Source organism: Balaenoptera physalus (assembly GCF_965194825.1).
Source record: "Balaenoptera physalus genome assembly, chromosome: 7".
Taxonomy (NCBI): Eukaryota; Metazoa; Chordata; class Mammalia; order Artiodactyla; family Balaenopteridae; genus Balaenoptera; species Balaenoptera physalus.
The window spans coordinates 99,134,543-99,152,035 of NC_138886.1; the positions used below are offsets into that span (position 1 = coordinate 99,134,543).

A 17,493-nucleotide genomic window follows, 5' to 3' on the forward strand; every position below is an offset into this window, starting at 1 on the left:
CAGTATCACAATGTCATCACCAGAATGCCCTTTTGGATTTCTCCCACCCTATGATCCAGGGAAGGATTTCCTCCTTTCCCACACGATGGGCCATTATACATGGATGCCCATCAAGCCTGTACAGTTAGGTCTTCTCATTTAACTGCCACTGAGGCCAGTGCCTTCCTTGGAATCCTGGGGCAGGACCCTTCCAGCCTCAGGGAGCAGCAGTTGACCTCACACCGGCAGCTCCTTTGGACAGTTGCAGGACTTGGAGCTAGACTTTCAGGCCTCCCTGCTCCACCAAGATCTCCAGGAGGGGAAACCCTGGGACTGTTTGTGTCACTATGAGCAAGGACAGAACGCCCTTATTCTGTAGGGTGAATGATTTTAAGCCCCTACAGAATGCCTCAGGAAGGTACTTAAGGCCCACGTCTGCAGTTCTTTTCCTATTAATTTACCAGTAATAACTCAATTACACTTTTTAAAAATATATGCTAAATAGTGTTTATATTTAGAGCTGGGTTTCAGGGCTTCTGCTTTCAAAAGAATACTTTTTTTTTTAGCTAAATTTCTATTTTCTTTTCTTACAAATTATAACAGGAAATGGTGCTTTGAAATACAGGTAGCACTATATTTAAATACATCATGAAATTAATGAATTAGGAAATTAAATGTGTTTATTACTCTTAAACATTCTTCAGCTCACTTTCCTGAATTATCAAGTCTAAAGTTTTGACTGAGATTAAAAATTAAGACAATTTCTGTAAGCTCTTTTTTGGTGTGTATTTAACAATAACAACAAAAAAGCTGTGTGTCCACAATGTACAAATATATATATACACACACACACATATATAAAGAAAATTAACAAAATTTAAATATAATCTATATTTTAGTTAATAGTGTTGTGTCGATGTTGGATTTCCAGGTTTTTATTTTTGTACTGTGAGTATGTAAGAAGTGTTCTTATACTTAAGTATTTAAGGGGTAGTAAAACGTAGTGTCTGTGACTTATTTTCAAATGATTCAGAAAGAAAAACATATGGAGAAAGAGAGTGAACAAGAGATAAAATAAATGGGGCAAAATGTTTATGTGTATATATGTATATATATGTCTATATATCTATCTTCTGATGCATGTATACACACACACAATTTTTTGAATGTATATATTTCAGATGCTTCTAACTACTCTGCCAGTTAAATACATATTAATACTCCATTTTGTGTCTTAATTCAGAGATGCTTTTTAAAAATTTTATTTCTTATTTTTATTTATTTTTTGGCTGCGTTGGGTCTTCGTTGCTGCACATGGGCTTTCTCTAATTGTTGTGAGCGGGGGCCACTCCTCTTTGCAGAGCGCAGGCTTCTCACTGTGGTGGCTTCTTTCGTTGTGGAGCACGGGCTCCAGGTGCTCAGGCTTCAGTAGTTGCAGCACGTGGGCTCAGTAGTTGTGGCGCACTGGCTTAGCTGCCCCGCAGCATGTGGGATCCTCCCGGACCAGGGATCAAACCCGTGCGCTCTGCATTGACAGGTGGATTCTTAACCACTGTGCCACCAGGGAAGTCCCCAGAGATGCTTTTAATATACTTAGGTTCACATAAATCCTAGCAGCTAGAACCAAATTGGTTCCCAGGAATATGTGACCCAATGCCCATACTAGTTTCACTGTTGTTTCTTCCCTGCACGTATTTTGGTTTGCGTTTGTCTTGTGTTTTGCCTAAACTTTTTAAATTGTGATTTGTTCGTAGGCAGTTATTTCCTTTTAAATTCCATAAGAATTTGTTCAAGCTTGTGCTAAGTTTGCTTCTTTGATTATTAACATGCAGGGAAGCCACACAAGAAATATTTTTTTCTCCTGAAAGCCCTTCATATCATGTATCACATGTAAGTATATGTGAGATGCAGCTTTATTTCAAAAATTTCCACTATAATCACACTTAATACAAAAACATCATAATTGAGCCTAACAAAGTTTCTGGAGATCAGATTCGAAGAAATGTATTTTTCAAGTTCAGTGATATGAGAATCTGTGATATTACCTCTTACTGTAAGGATACAAGATGCTCTAAGTTTTCCTTAACAATAAAAATATTCAAAATTGTGTAATTTGTTTCTATAGGGCACATCTTTTCTAAGGTGCTCAAAGAATTTGCTTATTTACTGGTAGGCGTTGATTTTGATCCAGCAGAGTCATTATTCTATGACGACTGCTGCTTCACGAAGATTGAATGGCCAGTGGAGCCAGTGAGAGTAGGGCTCTTGTGTTCTCCCTGCATTTGGCCCAGAACTCTGAGAGTTCCACTCCAGATCTAACGCTGATATCATATGGGATTTTAGATCCAGATTATAATTTACTGACAGTATATTAGACTTAATCATAAGTTACAATTATAGTTGTTGCCACTGTTCTTGTATCCTGTTTCCCTCTCTCTTGAATTCAGCTTTTGTTTTGCAATAGAGAACATCCTGGAAGAACTCTTTCAGAAAAGTCTGTGTGTTATAAACTTTCTACCTCTTTGTATGTCTACAATTTTCTTTCGTTCTCTTTTATACCTGAGTTTTTATTTGCCAGCACAGAACTTGCTAGGGAGTGATGGGACTAACCATCTCATTAACTGAGCAATCCTTCTGGGAACGGAGGTTTAAGGCTGTTATAGTAATAAGTGGTGTAGACTGTACGTAATGCTTACCAGTAAGCTATTTTACAGATGGGTGTAGTGTAGATTTTCAATGCTTACATTAATATTTACATTAATCTCTAATTAAGAATAAACAGTTCGGAATAGTGACATTTCTTAATTAAGTCCATAAAACTGTCTTTGCCTTGAATTAATGATTTCCCCAACTACGTGGTCTGAACCTAGGAATTCGTCTACTCCTGTTCAATGTTTCTTAAATCCAGCCAGCCACTTCACATTTTCTAAGAGCATTGTGAAAATCCAGGGCTATATATTTTGGTAGCATCTCTAGATTTTTACTCTTTTCTGTTGGTCGTAAATTACTTGTTATGACTCCTTAAACAGTCTTATGCTAAGATTTGCTGTCATGTATCTTTCTCATATCCTCATTTAGGTTGATTAATTTTTTTCCATGTTTGCATTTTATATCTGTTTTTTCTTTCTATATTGCAGCATCAAGGATGAAAAGGATGCCCAGGACTTGATCTTAGAAAAAACCAAAGAAGTGGAGTCTTTACGAAATTCCAGCTTGGTTAAAGGAGCAAGAGTGAGTGTCAGTCACAGCCCAGGAAGACTCATAGAATGGAAAAAAGGAAAGCTAAAAATGATGATACTAAAGTTGCTGAATAATGTCAATTTGTCTAGATCTCAACCTGAAAAATGCCTTTTCATAAGAGATGAGCCCTGCTTTTTTGGGAGGGGAGGCATCTATCGTAGTTATAAGCAGAAAAATGAGACTGTTCATATGAATCTTTAATAATATCCCCAAATTTAATGAAAATAATACAATTTAACAATCAGTTTTTCTATTCACTATTCAAGAAAACTAATGGTCCCCAGCACCTCCTAAGTTTTTCTAGAAGTGATTTAAAATTTTGTAAATATAAGATGGAAATCAAAACCTTCTTATCTGATTTTGTAGAAAATGCCAGGGGCAATGGAGCGATTTGATAAACTGGATATGTCAGCTATGCTTAAGTTGGAGCCGGCTTTCGACAGAGAGCGAATTTCCAGAAAGATCCTCCCAGAGGCTGCTCCAAGCACTCTAAACTGGTGAGACCGACTGACACCATTTTTAAAACGACTTATTTATAATCTGGTTGCAAAGTACTTAAAGCATAGTTATGTGTTTAGTTTCTTCCTATGACATAAAGTTTAGTGTTTTTTTTTAAAGAATAGTTTTTTTCTGTGAAGTGAAAAGTAATGAAAATTTGAAAGCAATTAGTTACTTTTAACATATGTACTTTCAACAGGCTTTAATTGATTCTGGCATCTCTACAAAATGGTATCAATAATACTGAAAACTGAATCATCTGTGAATGAAGTTTCTGTTGTTTTCTCCTTATTTGCAAAATTTCCTTGATTCACAGGCACCCAAAATCCTCTAGTAAGAAACACCTCGTATATGTAGGAAAAAAATTTTTGAATGAAAATAGAATGAGGTAAACTCAAAATGTGGCCTATTTCCCATAGACCTTTAACTTCTAAAGGGTCTACTGAGGTTGGTTTTCTCATATTTTTAATTATAGCTTGTAACTTGTATATTGCAACATGTATATTTTTTAAAGGGCTCCTCTCTCCATTCTGTTTGCTGGTTAGTGAAGCAGTTTGTTTCATTCTTACCACAAAAATAGAGCAAATTAAACTCCAACACTGTGGATGATAATCATACAAATAGACAATAAACATAGCTAATGAATACATCAGTGTAGGTGAGGTGGTGTAATATTGGAGAGTAAAAGGAAGAAAAGAAAGAAAATTCAAACCAGTGTGAAAAACTATATATGACATCCGTTTCTTACATAAACGTGCTCCAAAAGAGTCATTTTAGTGAGATGAGAAGAAACATAAGCCTCTGAGGGCCACTTTCATGCCTAAAGCCTTATTCACTTAACTGTAATCGTTAACATGTGGATCAACTTCAGTGCAAGAAGTTGAATTATTTAAAGCCAAAAGCTTTATATGCTGCAAATGACCCAGTTATAAGACCAGTATACTTTATTAAACATGAAAAGGAAAAGACATTTCTCATTGTGTGAATGATACAGTGTAAAGAGCTATCAAATAACATCTGTGTAATCGTCCACAATAAACATGTTATTTCATCTTATGCTTAGGGCATCTCAGTTCTCATATCTGCTCAAAAGTAGGCATGTAAATCAGATTGAAAGTTAATATATATACACATTTATTTGCTCCATTATTTGGGTTCCTTATGAAACAAACCTTGATGCAGTTGTCAAATCTTTCAGTGGAACTACTTTTTTTCAGCATCATGATATATTTCGTAAAAACATGTTTGTCATTGGTAAAATTTTTCAATTCATACCAGACACTTCCCAGTTTTGGAATGCTCCCATGTGTTGCAGCATGAGGCAAACCACTCTGGCGATGGGGAAGTCGGCTGTTGTTCAAATTGGACAGAGTCGAGGCAACACGGGTCCGTGTGTTCAGAGCTGTAAGAGGCAGAGTGGGATACGGCAAAGCGCAGCTGCGGAGACGTCATGGGAGACTCCCTCAGACTTGCATCACGATGCCCCTCATCCTCCTCCGCTCTTCATCCTCCGCGAGCCCGCTTTAAGCCATTTTCAACTATCTCTTAACCTTTTTGTTCTCCACTAAGATTTCCTGACATTTGCCCATGACTCTGGAAGCTAAGAATGTGTCACCCTTTTCAATACATGGATTTCTTAAATTTTTTTCATTATGAGGGTATTAATAATATGAGAATTTAATTTAAAAAAACAACTGTGGATGTTACCTTTAACTGAAGGGGTATTTTATTGTCTTAACAGAAGCCACTTCTTATGCAAATGAGTTAGTGGAGCTTCTACCTGTGTGAGTTCCCCTTTCCTTTCATGCCACAGTTTTTTGGCTCACATTGGATTGGATTAGAGTCCCATGACTCTGGGCCTGTGCCAGCTGATGAATATTCTGGAGGGGAGGGAGTAGGCTCATAAGGAATTCAGGATAGGCAAACTCTGGAAGTAAATATTTGTCCAATAAATAGTTGTGAGTGGACTTTTTTCTGGACAATAGAAAAACCAATGTCAATATATAGAAATAAATACATATCACGTTGATATACTCAAATCAAATGTATTTCTATATATGAAGAAGAAATATTAAATAATTACCTTTTTAAACACACACCATTTACAATAGCATAAGAAATCAAGTATTTAGAAACAAATCTAACAATAGCTAAAAGGCCTCTAGGAAGAAATATTATAAAATTTAAAGAGGGACACTTGAAAAGGCCTAAGTTACATAGAGAGTTATACTATAATCCGAGATTGAAAGACTCAATATTATAAAGATATTAATTCTCCCTTAACTGATAATGTATCAATTCAATCAAGATTCCATCAGGATTCCAGTTATAGGACTAGTATACTTTATTTAAACATTTCTCAGTTTGTGAATGATACAGTGTAAAAAGCTATCAAAGAACATCTGTGTAATCTTTCAGAATAAATATGTTATTTCATCTTATGCATAGGGCATCTCAGTTCACACATTTGCTCAAAAGTAGGCATGTGAATCAGATTGAAACTAATATATACATTAAATATATATACACATATATATATTTGCTCCATTATTTTGGTTCCTTATGAAACAAGGAATGTTATTTGGAATGTTGTAAGACGTTCAGCTTGACTGAAGACTAACTGTATTAGCCCCACATTCCAGTTATGTGGGATCCAATTATAGGTCAGTCTCTTGCACTTAGCACTTAATGATGTCTTCCCTTCTTTCTGCCTCTTTTAGTAAAATGAAAGCCAGAGAGAAGTACCAATCTGACCTGTGGTTAGAAATTGAACACCTGAATAAGGGTGAGGAACTCAGATCTAAAAGGGTATGGGGCTAACTGTTGCCTAAATCAGGACCTATTGCGCTACACTTCCATGGGCCCAGCTGGCTACAAGGGAGCCAGTTTACTATGAAGGTGGGAGATTAGCTCTTGTAAGCCAGTTTAGAGCCCAAGGTTAGTGTGTGTGTGTGTGTGTGTGTGTTTCTACTCTCATTTGGTAAAATATTCGAAGAGCCATTTTGTTGGGTTTTATTTTATACAATTTAGAGATTTTTCTATCACAAAGAAAGCAAAATATTATGCTTAACTGGAACTACCTTTTTTTCAGCATGACGAAATATTTCATAAAACATGTTTGTCATTGGTAAAATTTTTCAATTCATACCAATCACTTACCAGTTTTGGAATGCTCCCATGTGTTGCAGCATGAGGCAAACCACTCTGGCGATGGGGAAGTCGGCTGTTGTTCAAATTGGACAGAGCCGAGGCAACACGGGTCCGCGTGTTCAGAGCCGTAAGAGGCAGAGCGGGATACGGCAAAGCGCAGCTGCGGAGACGTCATGGGAGACTTCCTCAGACGTGCATCTCGATGCCCCTGATCCTCCTCCGCTCTTCATCCTCCGCGAGCCCGCTTTAAGCCATTTTCAACTATCTCTTAAACTTTTTGTTCTCCACTAAGATTTCCTGACATTTGCCCATGACTCTGGAAGCTAAGAATGTGTCACCCTTTTCAGTACATGGATTTCTTAAATTTTTCTCATTATGAGGGTATTAATAATATGAGAATTTAATTAAAAAAAAAAAACTGTGGATGTTACTTTTAACTGAAGGGGTATTTTATTGTCTTAACAGAAGCCACTTCTTAGGCAAATGAGTTAGTGGAGCTTCTACCTGTGTGAGTTCCCCTTTCCTTTCATGCCACAGTTTTTTGGCTCACATTGGATTGGATTAGAGTCCCATGACTCTGGGCCTGTGCCAGCTGATGAATATTCTGGAGGGGAGGGAGTAGGCTCATAAGGAATTCAGGATAGGCAAACTCTGGAAGTAAATGTTTGTCCAATAAATAGTTGTGAGTGGACTTCTTTCTGGACAATAGAAAAACCAATGTCAATATATAGAAATAAATATATATCACGTTGATATACTCAAATCAAATGTATTTCTATATATGAAGAAGAAATATTAAATAATTACCTTTTTAAACACACACCATTTACAATAGCATAAGAAATCAAGTATTTAGAAACAAATCTAACAATAGCTAAAAGGCCTCTAGGAAGAAATATTATAAAATTTAAAGAGGGACACTTGAAAAGGCCTAAGTTAAATAGAGAGTTATACTATAATCTGAGATTGAAAGACTCAATATTATAAAGATATTAATTCTCCCTTAACTGATAATGTATCAATTCAATCAAGATTCCATCAGGATTCCAGTTATAGGACTAGTATACTTTATTTAAACATTTCTCAGTGTGTGAATGATACAGTGTAAAAAGCTATCAAAGAACATCTGTGTAATCTTTCAGAATAAATATGTTATTTCATCTTATGCATAGGGCATCTCAGTTCACACATTTGCTCAAAAGTAGGCGTGTAAATCAGGTTGAAAGTTAATAAATATACACATTTATTTGCTCCATTATTTGGGTTCCTTATGAAACAAGGAATGTTATTTGGAATGTTGTAAGACGTTCAGCTTGACTGAAGACTAACTGTATTAGCCCCACATTCCAGTTATGTGGGATCCAATTATAGGTCAGTCTCTTGCACTTAGCACTTAATGATGTCTTCCCTTCTTTCTGCCTCTTTTAGTAAAATGAAAGCCAGAGAGAAGTACCAGTCTGACCTGTGGTTAGAAATTGAACACCTGAATAAGGGTGAGGAACTCAGATCTAAAAGGGTATGGGGCTAACTAACTGTTGCCTAAATCAGGACCTATTGCGCTACACTTCCATGGGCCCAGCTGGCTACAAGGGAGCCAGTTTACTATGAAGGTGGGAGATTAGCTCTTGTAAGCCAGCTTAGAGCCCAAGGTTAGTGTGTGTGTGTGTGTGTGTGTGTGTGTGTGTGTGTGTGTGTGTTTCTACTCTCATTTGGTAAAATATTCGAAGAGCCATTTTGTTGGGTTTTATTTTATACAATTTAGAGATTTTTCTATCACAAAGAAAGCAAAATATTATGCTTAACTGGAACTACCTTTTTTTCAGCATGACGAAATATTTCATAAAACATGTTTGTCATTGGTAAAATTTTTCAATTCATACCAATCACTTACCAGTTTTGGAATGCTCCCATGTGTTGCAGCATGAGGCAAACCACTCTGGCGATGGGGAAGTCGGCTGTTGTTCAAATTGGACAGAGTCGAGGCAACACGGGTCCGTGTGTTCAGAGCTGTAAGAGGCAGAGTGGGATACAGCAAAGCGCAGCTGCGGAGACGTCATGGGACACTCCTTCAGACTTGCATCTCGATGCCCCTGATCCTCCTCCGCTCTTCATCCTCCGCGAGCCCGCTTTAAGCCATTTTCAACTATCTCTTAACCTTTTTGTTCTCCACTAAGATTTCCTGACATTTGCCCATGACTCTGGAAGCTAAGAATGTGTCACCCTTTTCAATACATGGGTTTCTTAATTTTTTCTCATTATGAGGGTATTAATAATATGAGAATTTAATTAAAAAAAAAACTGTGGATGTTACTTTTAACTGAAGGGGTATTTTATTGTCTTAACAGAAGCCACTTCTTAGGCAAATGAGTTAGTGGAGCTTCTACCTGTGTGAGTTCCCCTTTCCTTTCATGCCACAGTTTTTTGGCTCACATTGGATTGGATTAGAGTCCCATGACTCTGGGCCTGTGCCAGCTGATGAATATTCTGGAGGGGAGGGAGTAGGCTCATAAGGAATTCAGGATAGGCAAACTCTGGAAGTAAATAAAACTGTCCTATAAATATTTGTGAGTGGACTTTTTTATGGGAAATAGAAGAAACAATTAAAGAGAACTTGAGTACCCTTGCAAAGATGAGAACCAAGACAGGTTCTAATTCAAGAGAGGTGTAGGAAGCACTGAATGTAGGATAAGTGATGTAGCGTGCTCAGGTGGTGGTGCTTCCGGGGCTGAGGCTGAGGCTCCAGCAGAGAAGTCAAGGCCAGAGTATCGCTCACTACACAGCACCAGCGGATGGGGTACTTTGGATAACAAAACACTGATAGGTGGGAGTAATGATAGGTTTGACAATTTTTAGAAGGAACCTAAAAGAGAAAGACTACATATCTATCTATCTATATCTATCTATCTATATATATATAATCACAATACTTTATCAAGTTAACATTTTTATCCTGGAATTTTATTTTTACCATTAGTTTTTCTCTAAATGCTGCAGAGCAATACAATCTTTGTGCGGTATTATGTGGCATTTCTGAACACCTTTCCTTATTTGACTATTAAGCAATTGTGTTTAGTAATTTATAGCTGGAAAATTCATACTCCCGGCAATGTCAGTTGCTAAAGGTGTGCTTGTTAGAGAAAGTCTGAATTCGTGCTTTTTCTTCTCTCATATTTAAGTAAAATTATAATCTTACAATAAGAATTCATTTTGAATATATTTAAAGTTAGTAAAATTGCTAAGTGATAATGCATGGAATTTCTTTAAAGTTCCTTTAAGGAAAAAAACCTTGTAGTTGGATATTTTATTCTGTCTAAATAAATAAAGCCTTGACAATATGATAAAAGTTTTAAGTATAATTAACATTTGTTTTATGTCTGCCTGTGTTCTTCTTATAGAAACTTAGCCAAAGAAATGCATACATTTGACCCTCCATATCTGCGGGTTTCGCATCTGTGGATTCAACCAACTCAGATCAAAAACATTAAATTAAAAAATTCCAGAAAGTTCCAAAAAGGAAAACTTGAATTTGCCATGCACCAGCAACTATTTACATAGAATTTACGTTGAATTTGCCACCTGCCAGCAACTATTTACATAACATTTACATTGTATTAGGTACTATGAGTAATCTAGAGATGATTTAAAGTATACAGGAGGATGTGGGTAGGTTATATGTAAATACTACATCATTTTATATAAAGAACTTGAGCATCAGAGGATTTTGGTATCTGCAGCGGGTACTGTAATGAATCTCCTCTGGATACTGAGGGGTAATTGTACTAGGTACCTAAGAGGAATCATTTGAAATTGATTCCTGAAGTGGGGAGAAACTAGCATAGGAAAAGCAGCCATCATTGGCATGACCATATTGCTGAAATCCCCTTGGGGCTTCTAAAATTGTTTCAAGTTCTATATAAACCTAATACTATTAGGGAAAAGAAAGCTGTGATTTGACACGCAGGAGTTAATTCATGAAAACTTATATAATTTATTTATATACTTCCATTATAAGTTTACCATAAATTTGCTAAAAATTATTGTTTCGTTTGAGATGCAGAATGCTTAGATATATTAAATGTACTTAACATACACAAATAAATATAAACATACTTTGACTTAAGTATATATAGATGATAAATCAGATTACCTCTGAAAATATGGTTTGAGAACAATTTTAAAGAGATAAAGGTCCAAAAAGGCATGAACGTTAGTTTCAATTTTCTGAGTTTAATAAATGTTTGCTGTTGTGTTCCAGGTTTAGTGCTACCAGACCCAAGTTCATCTTCCTTGGCACGTTTTAATACAACTACCTATGCCGTGGCTCAGTGTGAAGTAAGTACTAAACTTCTTGAGTATGTTCTACAGCCACTTCAGAAGTCACTGATGTGCTCAGAGTAGCACTTTCTTCTTGCAATAAAACTGTTTTTAATATTATTCCCTGAGAGAGGCCTGAAGTCTTGATATAAGCACATAGGAAAGAAACAGTTTTCATGGAAAGTAAGGCTGCAAGTTTATGTAAGTTACAAGGTCATCTGTATTAGAATTAAAATAACAAATAAAATATTTTACACTGTGAACTATGACACACATACAGAAAAGTGTAAAAAACACCTCTATAGACCGCACTCAGGTGAAGACAGGAAACACGACTGATGCCCCAGAAGTGTGCCCTTCTAGTTGGTAGCAAGCCCTCCGTCTCTGCTGTGGGCAACTGCTACTCTGCTGCTCATGGTAAGGACGTCCTTGTTTTTGTTATGTTTTTACACTCGATGTATGCATCCCTACACAAGAGGATTTAATTTTAGAATGTATGTAAGTGGAATCATACTGTATATGTCCTTTTGTGTCACAGCATGGGTGAGTTTCATCCACGTGCAGCAATAATATGTTCAACTGTATTTCAATATATATGATGGTCCATTATATGAATATATTGTAGTTTATTTACCCATTCTATTATTGAGGAACCCTTGGATATATGTCTGGCTCCAGTCAGAAAACTAGGAACTATATCAGTTATTTTAATGGAGACATTTTATTTTATCTATTTATTTTGAAAAGCTTTATTTAGGTGCAGTTGATATACAACTGATGTACCTATTTAACGTATATAGTTTGATGACTTTGTACATACACATACACCCATGAAACCATCACCACAAAGTAATAGATATATCAATTACCTCCAAAAATTTCCTTGTGCTTCTTCTTTGTTGTTGTAAGAACACTGTTTTTGTTTGTTTGTTTTTTATGCTTCTTTGTTGTGTGGCATGCGGGGTCTTAGTTCCCCAACCAGGGATTGAACCCTGGGCCCCAGCAGTGGAAGCTCGGAGTCCTAACCACTTGACTGCCAGGGAATTCCTGTAAGAACACTTAACATAAACCCTTTTAACACGTTCTTAAGTGCATTTAACCGTATGGTTAACTATCGGCACAACGTTGTACAGCAGATCTCTAGAATTTATTCATCTTGCGTAACTGAAACTTTGCACTCACTGACAGACATTTCCCCATTTTCCTATCCCCGCAGTCACTGACATTCACCATTCCACTCTCTGCTTCTATGAGTCTGACTATTTTAGATTCTTCTTATAAGTGGAATCATGCAGTATTTGTCCTTCTGTGACTGGCTTATTTCACTTAGCATAATGTCCTCTGAGTTCATTCCTTCATTTTAAAACAGAGAATTGGTTAAACAGACATTGGAGGACTAAAAGTGCAAAAAGCAAACGGTGAGGTGACACAGAGGCAGGAGAAGCTACCATCTCTGGAGCTTGAAAAACAAAAGGAAGGGGTTGGGGTTTAAGAACCTAGAAGCTTAGAAGATGGGGCTGGTTCACAGAGTGTAGAAGGAGACTGCAGACCAGGACCCACTGCTGCTGGAAGGAAGGGCTCTGCAGGCAATTACAGAATCGTTGTGCACTAGGCAAAAGGAAACACCAGACTTTTCAGAGATGGTAAACACTGGCTCTTTGTCAATGCTAATTTCTGGGACACAAAGCACCACCAATGTCCACAAGTCAGCCTGGAGCTACATCATATAGGAGGTAAATGACATTTTGGGCTGGGACTGTGTCTCAGTGGACTCAAAGGGACCGTGAATTTAACCTGTGGTTACTGAATATATAATTTGAATAAATATACTAAAAAACTGGTATGATTCATGCATGATCTCTGCAGTCTGGGGAGTGAGGGAGGCCTATTACAGTAAGAAGAGCCAGATGGAAGCCCTGAGGCCTTCTCTTTGGGGTAGTCTGGTAGGCAGAATTTGAATTGACCTTTAGAATTAGTTTTTGCCACCTGCTGTACATACCCTGTAAAATCCCCTCCCCTTGAGTGTGGGGAGGATCAGTGAAAATGATAGAATATCATTCTTATCATTAGGTTACTCATCAGTTGACTTTGAGTTAATGAAAAGGGAGACTATGCTAGGTGGACCAGACATAATAAGGTGAACTCTTTACAAGAAGGTTGAGTGTCAGAGAGATGCTATTATGCTGACCTTGAAGATGCAGCCCCCGTGAGTTTTATAGCTGCAAGGAAATGAGTTCTGCTAACAGCCACATGAACTGGAAAGAGGACCCCAAACCTCAAATGGGATACCAGCCTTTCTGATACTTTGATTTCAGCCTTGTGAGACTCTGAGCAGATTACCCAGCCATGCCAAGCCCAGATTCTTGACATGCATGACTGTGAGATAATAAATGGGTATTGTTTCAAGGTGCCACGTTTGTGGTAAATGGTTACTCAGCAATAGAAAACTAATGCAAATAGTAAAGCAAAAGCAATACCAATGTCCTGGGGGCAGTTGAAGAGGGTAGTGCAAAGATTTGAAAAATGCAGGGCTGGTTGTCTTTTTCAATCTCTTTTAATCACCTACTTGCCCTGTGCAAAAGCACATAGATATTGGAGAATGCAGTAGTTTATTGAAGCTTAATCAAATGGTGCCTGTAGTTTCAGCTCTTATTCTGCATCTCTTATATTTATGGGAGAAAAATTTTAAGAAGCTCTTGTACCTGGTTCATAGTTACCAATCTTACAAATGCTTTTGTTCCTTTTATACCAATTTGTAGGTTCGGTTTTGTGCACAAAATGATTTGGTTGCTTTTTTGGCTGATGATAATTGTAAAATAATAGTGATTTTCAATGTACTATAAGAAAATAACTGTAAACCTATCTATCAAAAATGAGGATGAATTTTTTATTTACAGATAAATGAAAATTAAGAGAAGAGGATCTGTCAGCAACAAAATCTCATTAAAGGAAATTCTAAAGAGTGTAGTTTAGGCAGTAGGAAACTGATCCCAAATGGTAGGTCTAAGATAGGAAAGGAAAAAAGAACAAAGAAAGTGGTAAATATATAAGCAAATGTAAATTAGCATTGACTGAATAAAACAGTGATAATCTCTACAGAATTAAAAAACAAACCAAGATGGACTTTCAAATGGAGATAATAACATTTAATTCAAAAGAGGGGTAAATGAATTGAAAGTATTCCAAGATCCATGTATTGCTCAGGAGGAGGGTAAGGATTTGATCAAATTCAGATTTGTGGAGTTAATTGTACATGCTTTAATTTCTAGGGAAACTACAAATAGGATAGGAACAGTATTAACAAGTTCAAAGGTGAAAAAATAATTATAACCATATTTGGCTAATCTAACAAGACAAGAAAGGAGAGGAAAAGAAACAAGGAATAGATGGGACAAATAGCACAAACTAAGATTATAGAAATAAATCTCAGTAAGTCAGTAACTAAAATGATTAAAAGTGAAGAAAATTACGCCAGTGAAAAAATAAAGATTGTCAAACTAGATAAAAATAAAATCTAACATATACTGTCCATAAGGGAAACATCTAAAACATAAGTATACAGAAAGCATTAATATCTAAACAGTAGCTAAAACAAGTTACATAAATATCAGATAAAATAAAATCTAAAGCAAAAAAAATTATTGTAGGTAAAGAAAGTCAATTATATAATAAAGGTTATTTTACCTGGAAGTCACACTAATCTTAAATATATATTGACCATATAATGTAGTCTAAATATAAATAATATGGAATTTGACAGAACTACAAGAAGAAATAGACAAACTGACAACTATAGTGGAAGATCTGAACACACATTTCTCAGTAATTGACAGACAATATTTGAATAAAATGATTAACAAAAGTGGACAAATATGGAAAGTGGACAAATATATACAGTTCACATAACACATGCTGAATGCATTTTCTCTTTAAAATCACAAAACATTAACAAAAATAAGCAGATGGACCACAAACTAAGACTCAACAACAGATGTAAATGGATTGGACTCATGGAAAGTATGCTCTCTGACCATGAGAAAGCTAAGTTATAAATCAATATTTTAAAATACATGTTAAATTCCTAATGTAAATCAAGAAATACCTTTTTAAGTAAACTATGAACCAAAGGAGAAATTCTAATGGATATTAGAAAATAGTTTGAAGTCAGTAATAAAATACTACATATCAACACTTGTGGAATGCAGCTAAAGCAGTATTTAGAAAAAATTTATAGCCTTATGTACATAAGCTAGACAAGAAGAAAGCCTGAAAAGTTAATGGACTAAGCATCCATTTTAAGAAGTTACAAAAAGAAAAGCAATTTATACCCAAAGAAGGTGGAAGGCAAAAGTAAAAAAAATAATGAAGTAAAAAAGTAACATAAAATAGAATGGAACAGTAAAGCCAATAGTTTCAACCTTGATAAAACTAATAAAATTGACAAAAGTGCGACATGGTTCATTAAGAAACAAACAAAGACACATAAAACCAATATGAAAAATGATAAAACAGACATTATATCTGGGGCAGATAATTAAAGATAATAAAGTATATAATAACTTTAGACCATTTCAAAATATGCAGAAAATCATGTCAATATATGAAAAAAAGGACAAATTGTTAGAAAGTATCACTTATCGTAATCAACTCAAGAAAAAAAATGGAGAAAAGCTTATATTCCTATAATCATTAAAGAAATTGAATCTGTTTTTAAATATCTCCCCACACATAAAACTCCAGGCCAAAATAGCTCTATCAAACATTCAAGATGAAATAATTTTAATTTACACAAAATCTTCCAGAAAATAAGAAAAGAAGGAAATCCTTGTGATGGTTAATTTTATGTGTTAACTTGAGTAGGCCACAGGGTGCTCAGACATTTGGCCAAACATTATTCGAGTGTGTTTGTGAGTGTATTTTTGGATAAGATTAACATATAAATTGAGGGACTAAGTAAAGAAGATTGCTCTCCCCAATGTGAGTGGGCCTCATCTAATCAGTTGAAGACATGAATAGGTCACAAAGACTAACCCTCCAGAGAATCACTTCTTCTGATTGACTACTGAGCTGGAACATCAGTCTTTTCCTGCCTCTGGATTTGAACTGGAACTTTGGCTCTTCTTGGGTCTGAAAGCCTGCTGGCTTTTGGACTGGAACTTACACCATCAGCTCTCCTGGTTCCCAGGCCTTCAGATTTGACTCGAACTACATCATTGACTCTTTTGGGGCTCCAGCTTGTTGACTTCAGGTCTTGAGATTTCTAAGTCTGCATAATCATGTGAACCAATTCCTTAAAATAAATAAATATATATAAAATATACATATAAATATATATTTATATAAGATAAAAACATATATATATATATATATACACATACATAAGGATACATAAAAAGATACAAATATTAAAAAGAATTGGCTCACATGATTATGAAACATAACCAATAGGAGATATACATATATAGATACAGATACTGATATACATTCCTGGTGTTTCTGTTCCTCTCGAGAACACTAAGACAGATTTTGGTGCTTAGAAGAGAAGTGCTGCTGTAACATATACCTACAAATGTGGACGGCTTTGGAAGTGGGTAAAGGAGAGAGGATGGGAGACTTTTGAGGTGCATGTTAGGAAAAGCCCAGATTGCTATGAAGGGATTGTTGGTAGAAATATGGACATTAAAGGTGATTCTGCTGACAGCTCAAAAAGAAAAAGGGAGAGGTGGAGAGAAAGCCTCCATCTACTTAGAAAAATATATAAATATTCATGAACAGAATATTGGTGGAGTGTAGATGTTCAGGGCCATTCAAATGGAAATGAGGAAGAGCTTATTGGAAATTGGAGGAAAGGTGATCCTTGTTATAAAGTGGCAAAGAACTTGGCTGAAGGGTGTTCTAGTGTTTTGTGGAAGGTAGAACTTGCAAGCAATGAGATTGGATATTTAGCAAATGAGATTTCTAAGCAAAGTATTGAAGGTGTGGCTTAGGTTCGCCTTACTGCTTACAGTAAAATGCAAGAGGAGAGATATGAATTGAAGAAGGAATTATTAAGCAAAAAGGAACCAGAAATTAGAAATTTAGAAAACTCTCAACCCAGTCATATTGCAAAAAAAGAAAGCTTGTTCTGAAGAGAACACTGAGGGTGTGGCTGAACAGCCACTTGATAACAAGATCATGGGTATGACGCAGGGATTTAATGAGTCATCTCAGCAGAGGCCAGGAATAGAGATGGCATTAAACCAGCAGAGACACTGCCAGTTTGAAGTAAAGGGGACCGAGAAAGCCAGGGAGAATGAAGGAAAGCTGTCAGAC

General features: G+C 36.1%; 1 protein-coding gene across 5 annotated transcripts in view; it reads left to right on the forward strand.

Annotated features, from left to right (window-relative positions):
* Positions 1-2,512: 2,512 nt before the first annotated feature.
* LOC309665114 (serine/threonine-protein kinase MRCK alpha-like) overlaps positions 2,513-17,493 on the forward strand; it is a 49,286-nt gene continuing 34,305 nt past the window's right edge. For 3 of the 5 annotated variants that reach the window (XM_082471285.1, XM_082471286.1, XM_082471290.1), the window contains exon 1: positions 8,960-11,199. In XM_082471285.1, coding sequence (XP_082327411.1) covers positions 11,068-11,199 — 132 coding nt within the window. In that variant the 5' untranslated portion in view covers positions 8,960-11,067. Of the gene's footprint in view, positions 3,211-3,585; positions 3,717-8,959; positions 11,200-17,493 lie in introns of those variants that run through there. The other 2 variants (XM_082471288.1, XM_082471289.1) reach the window with 2 other exon arrangements.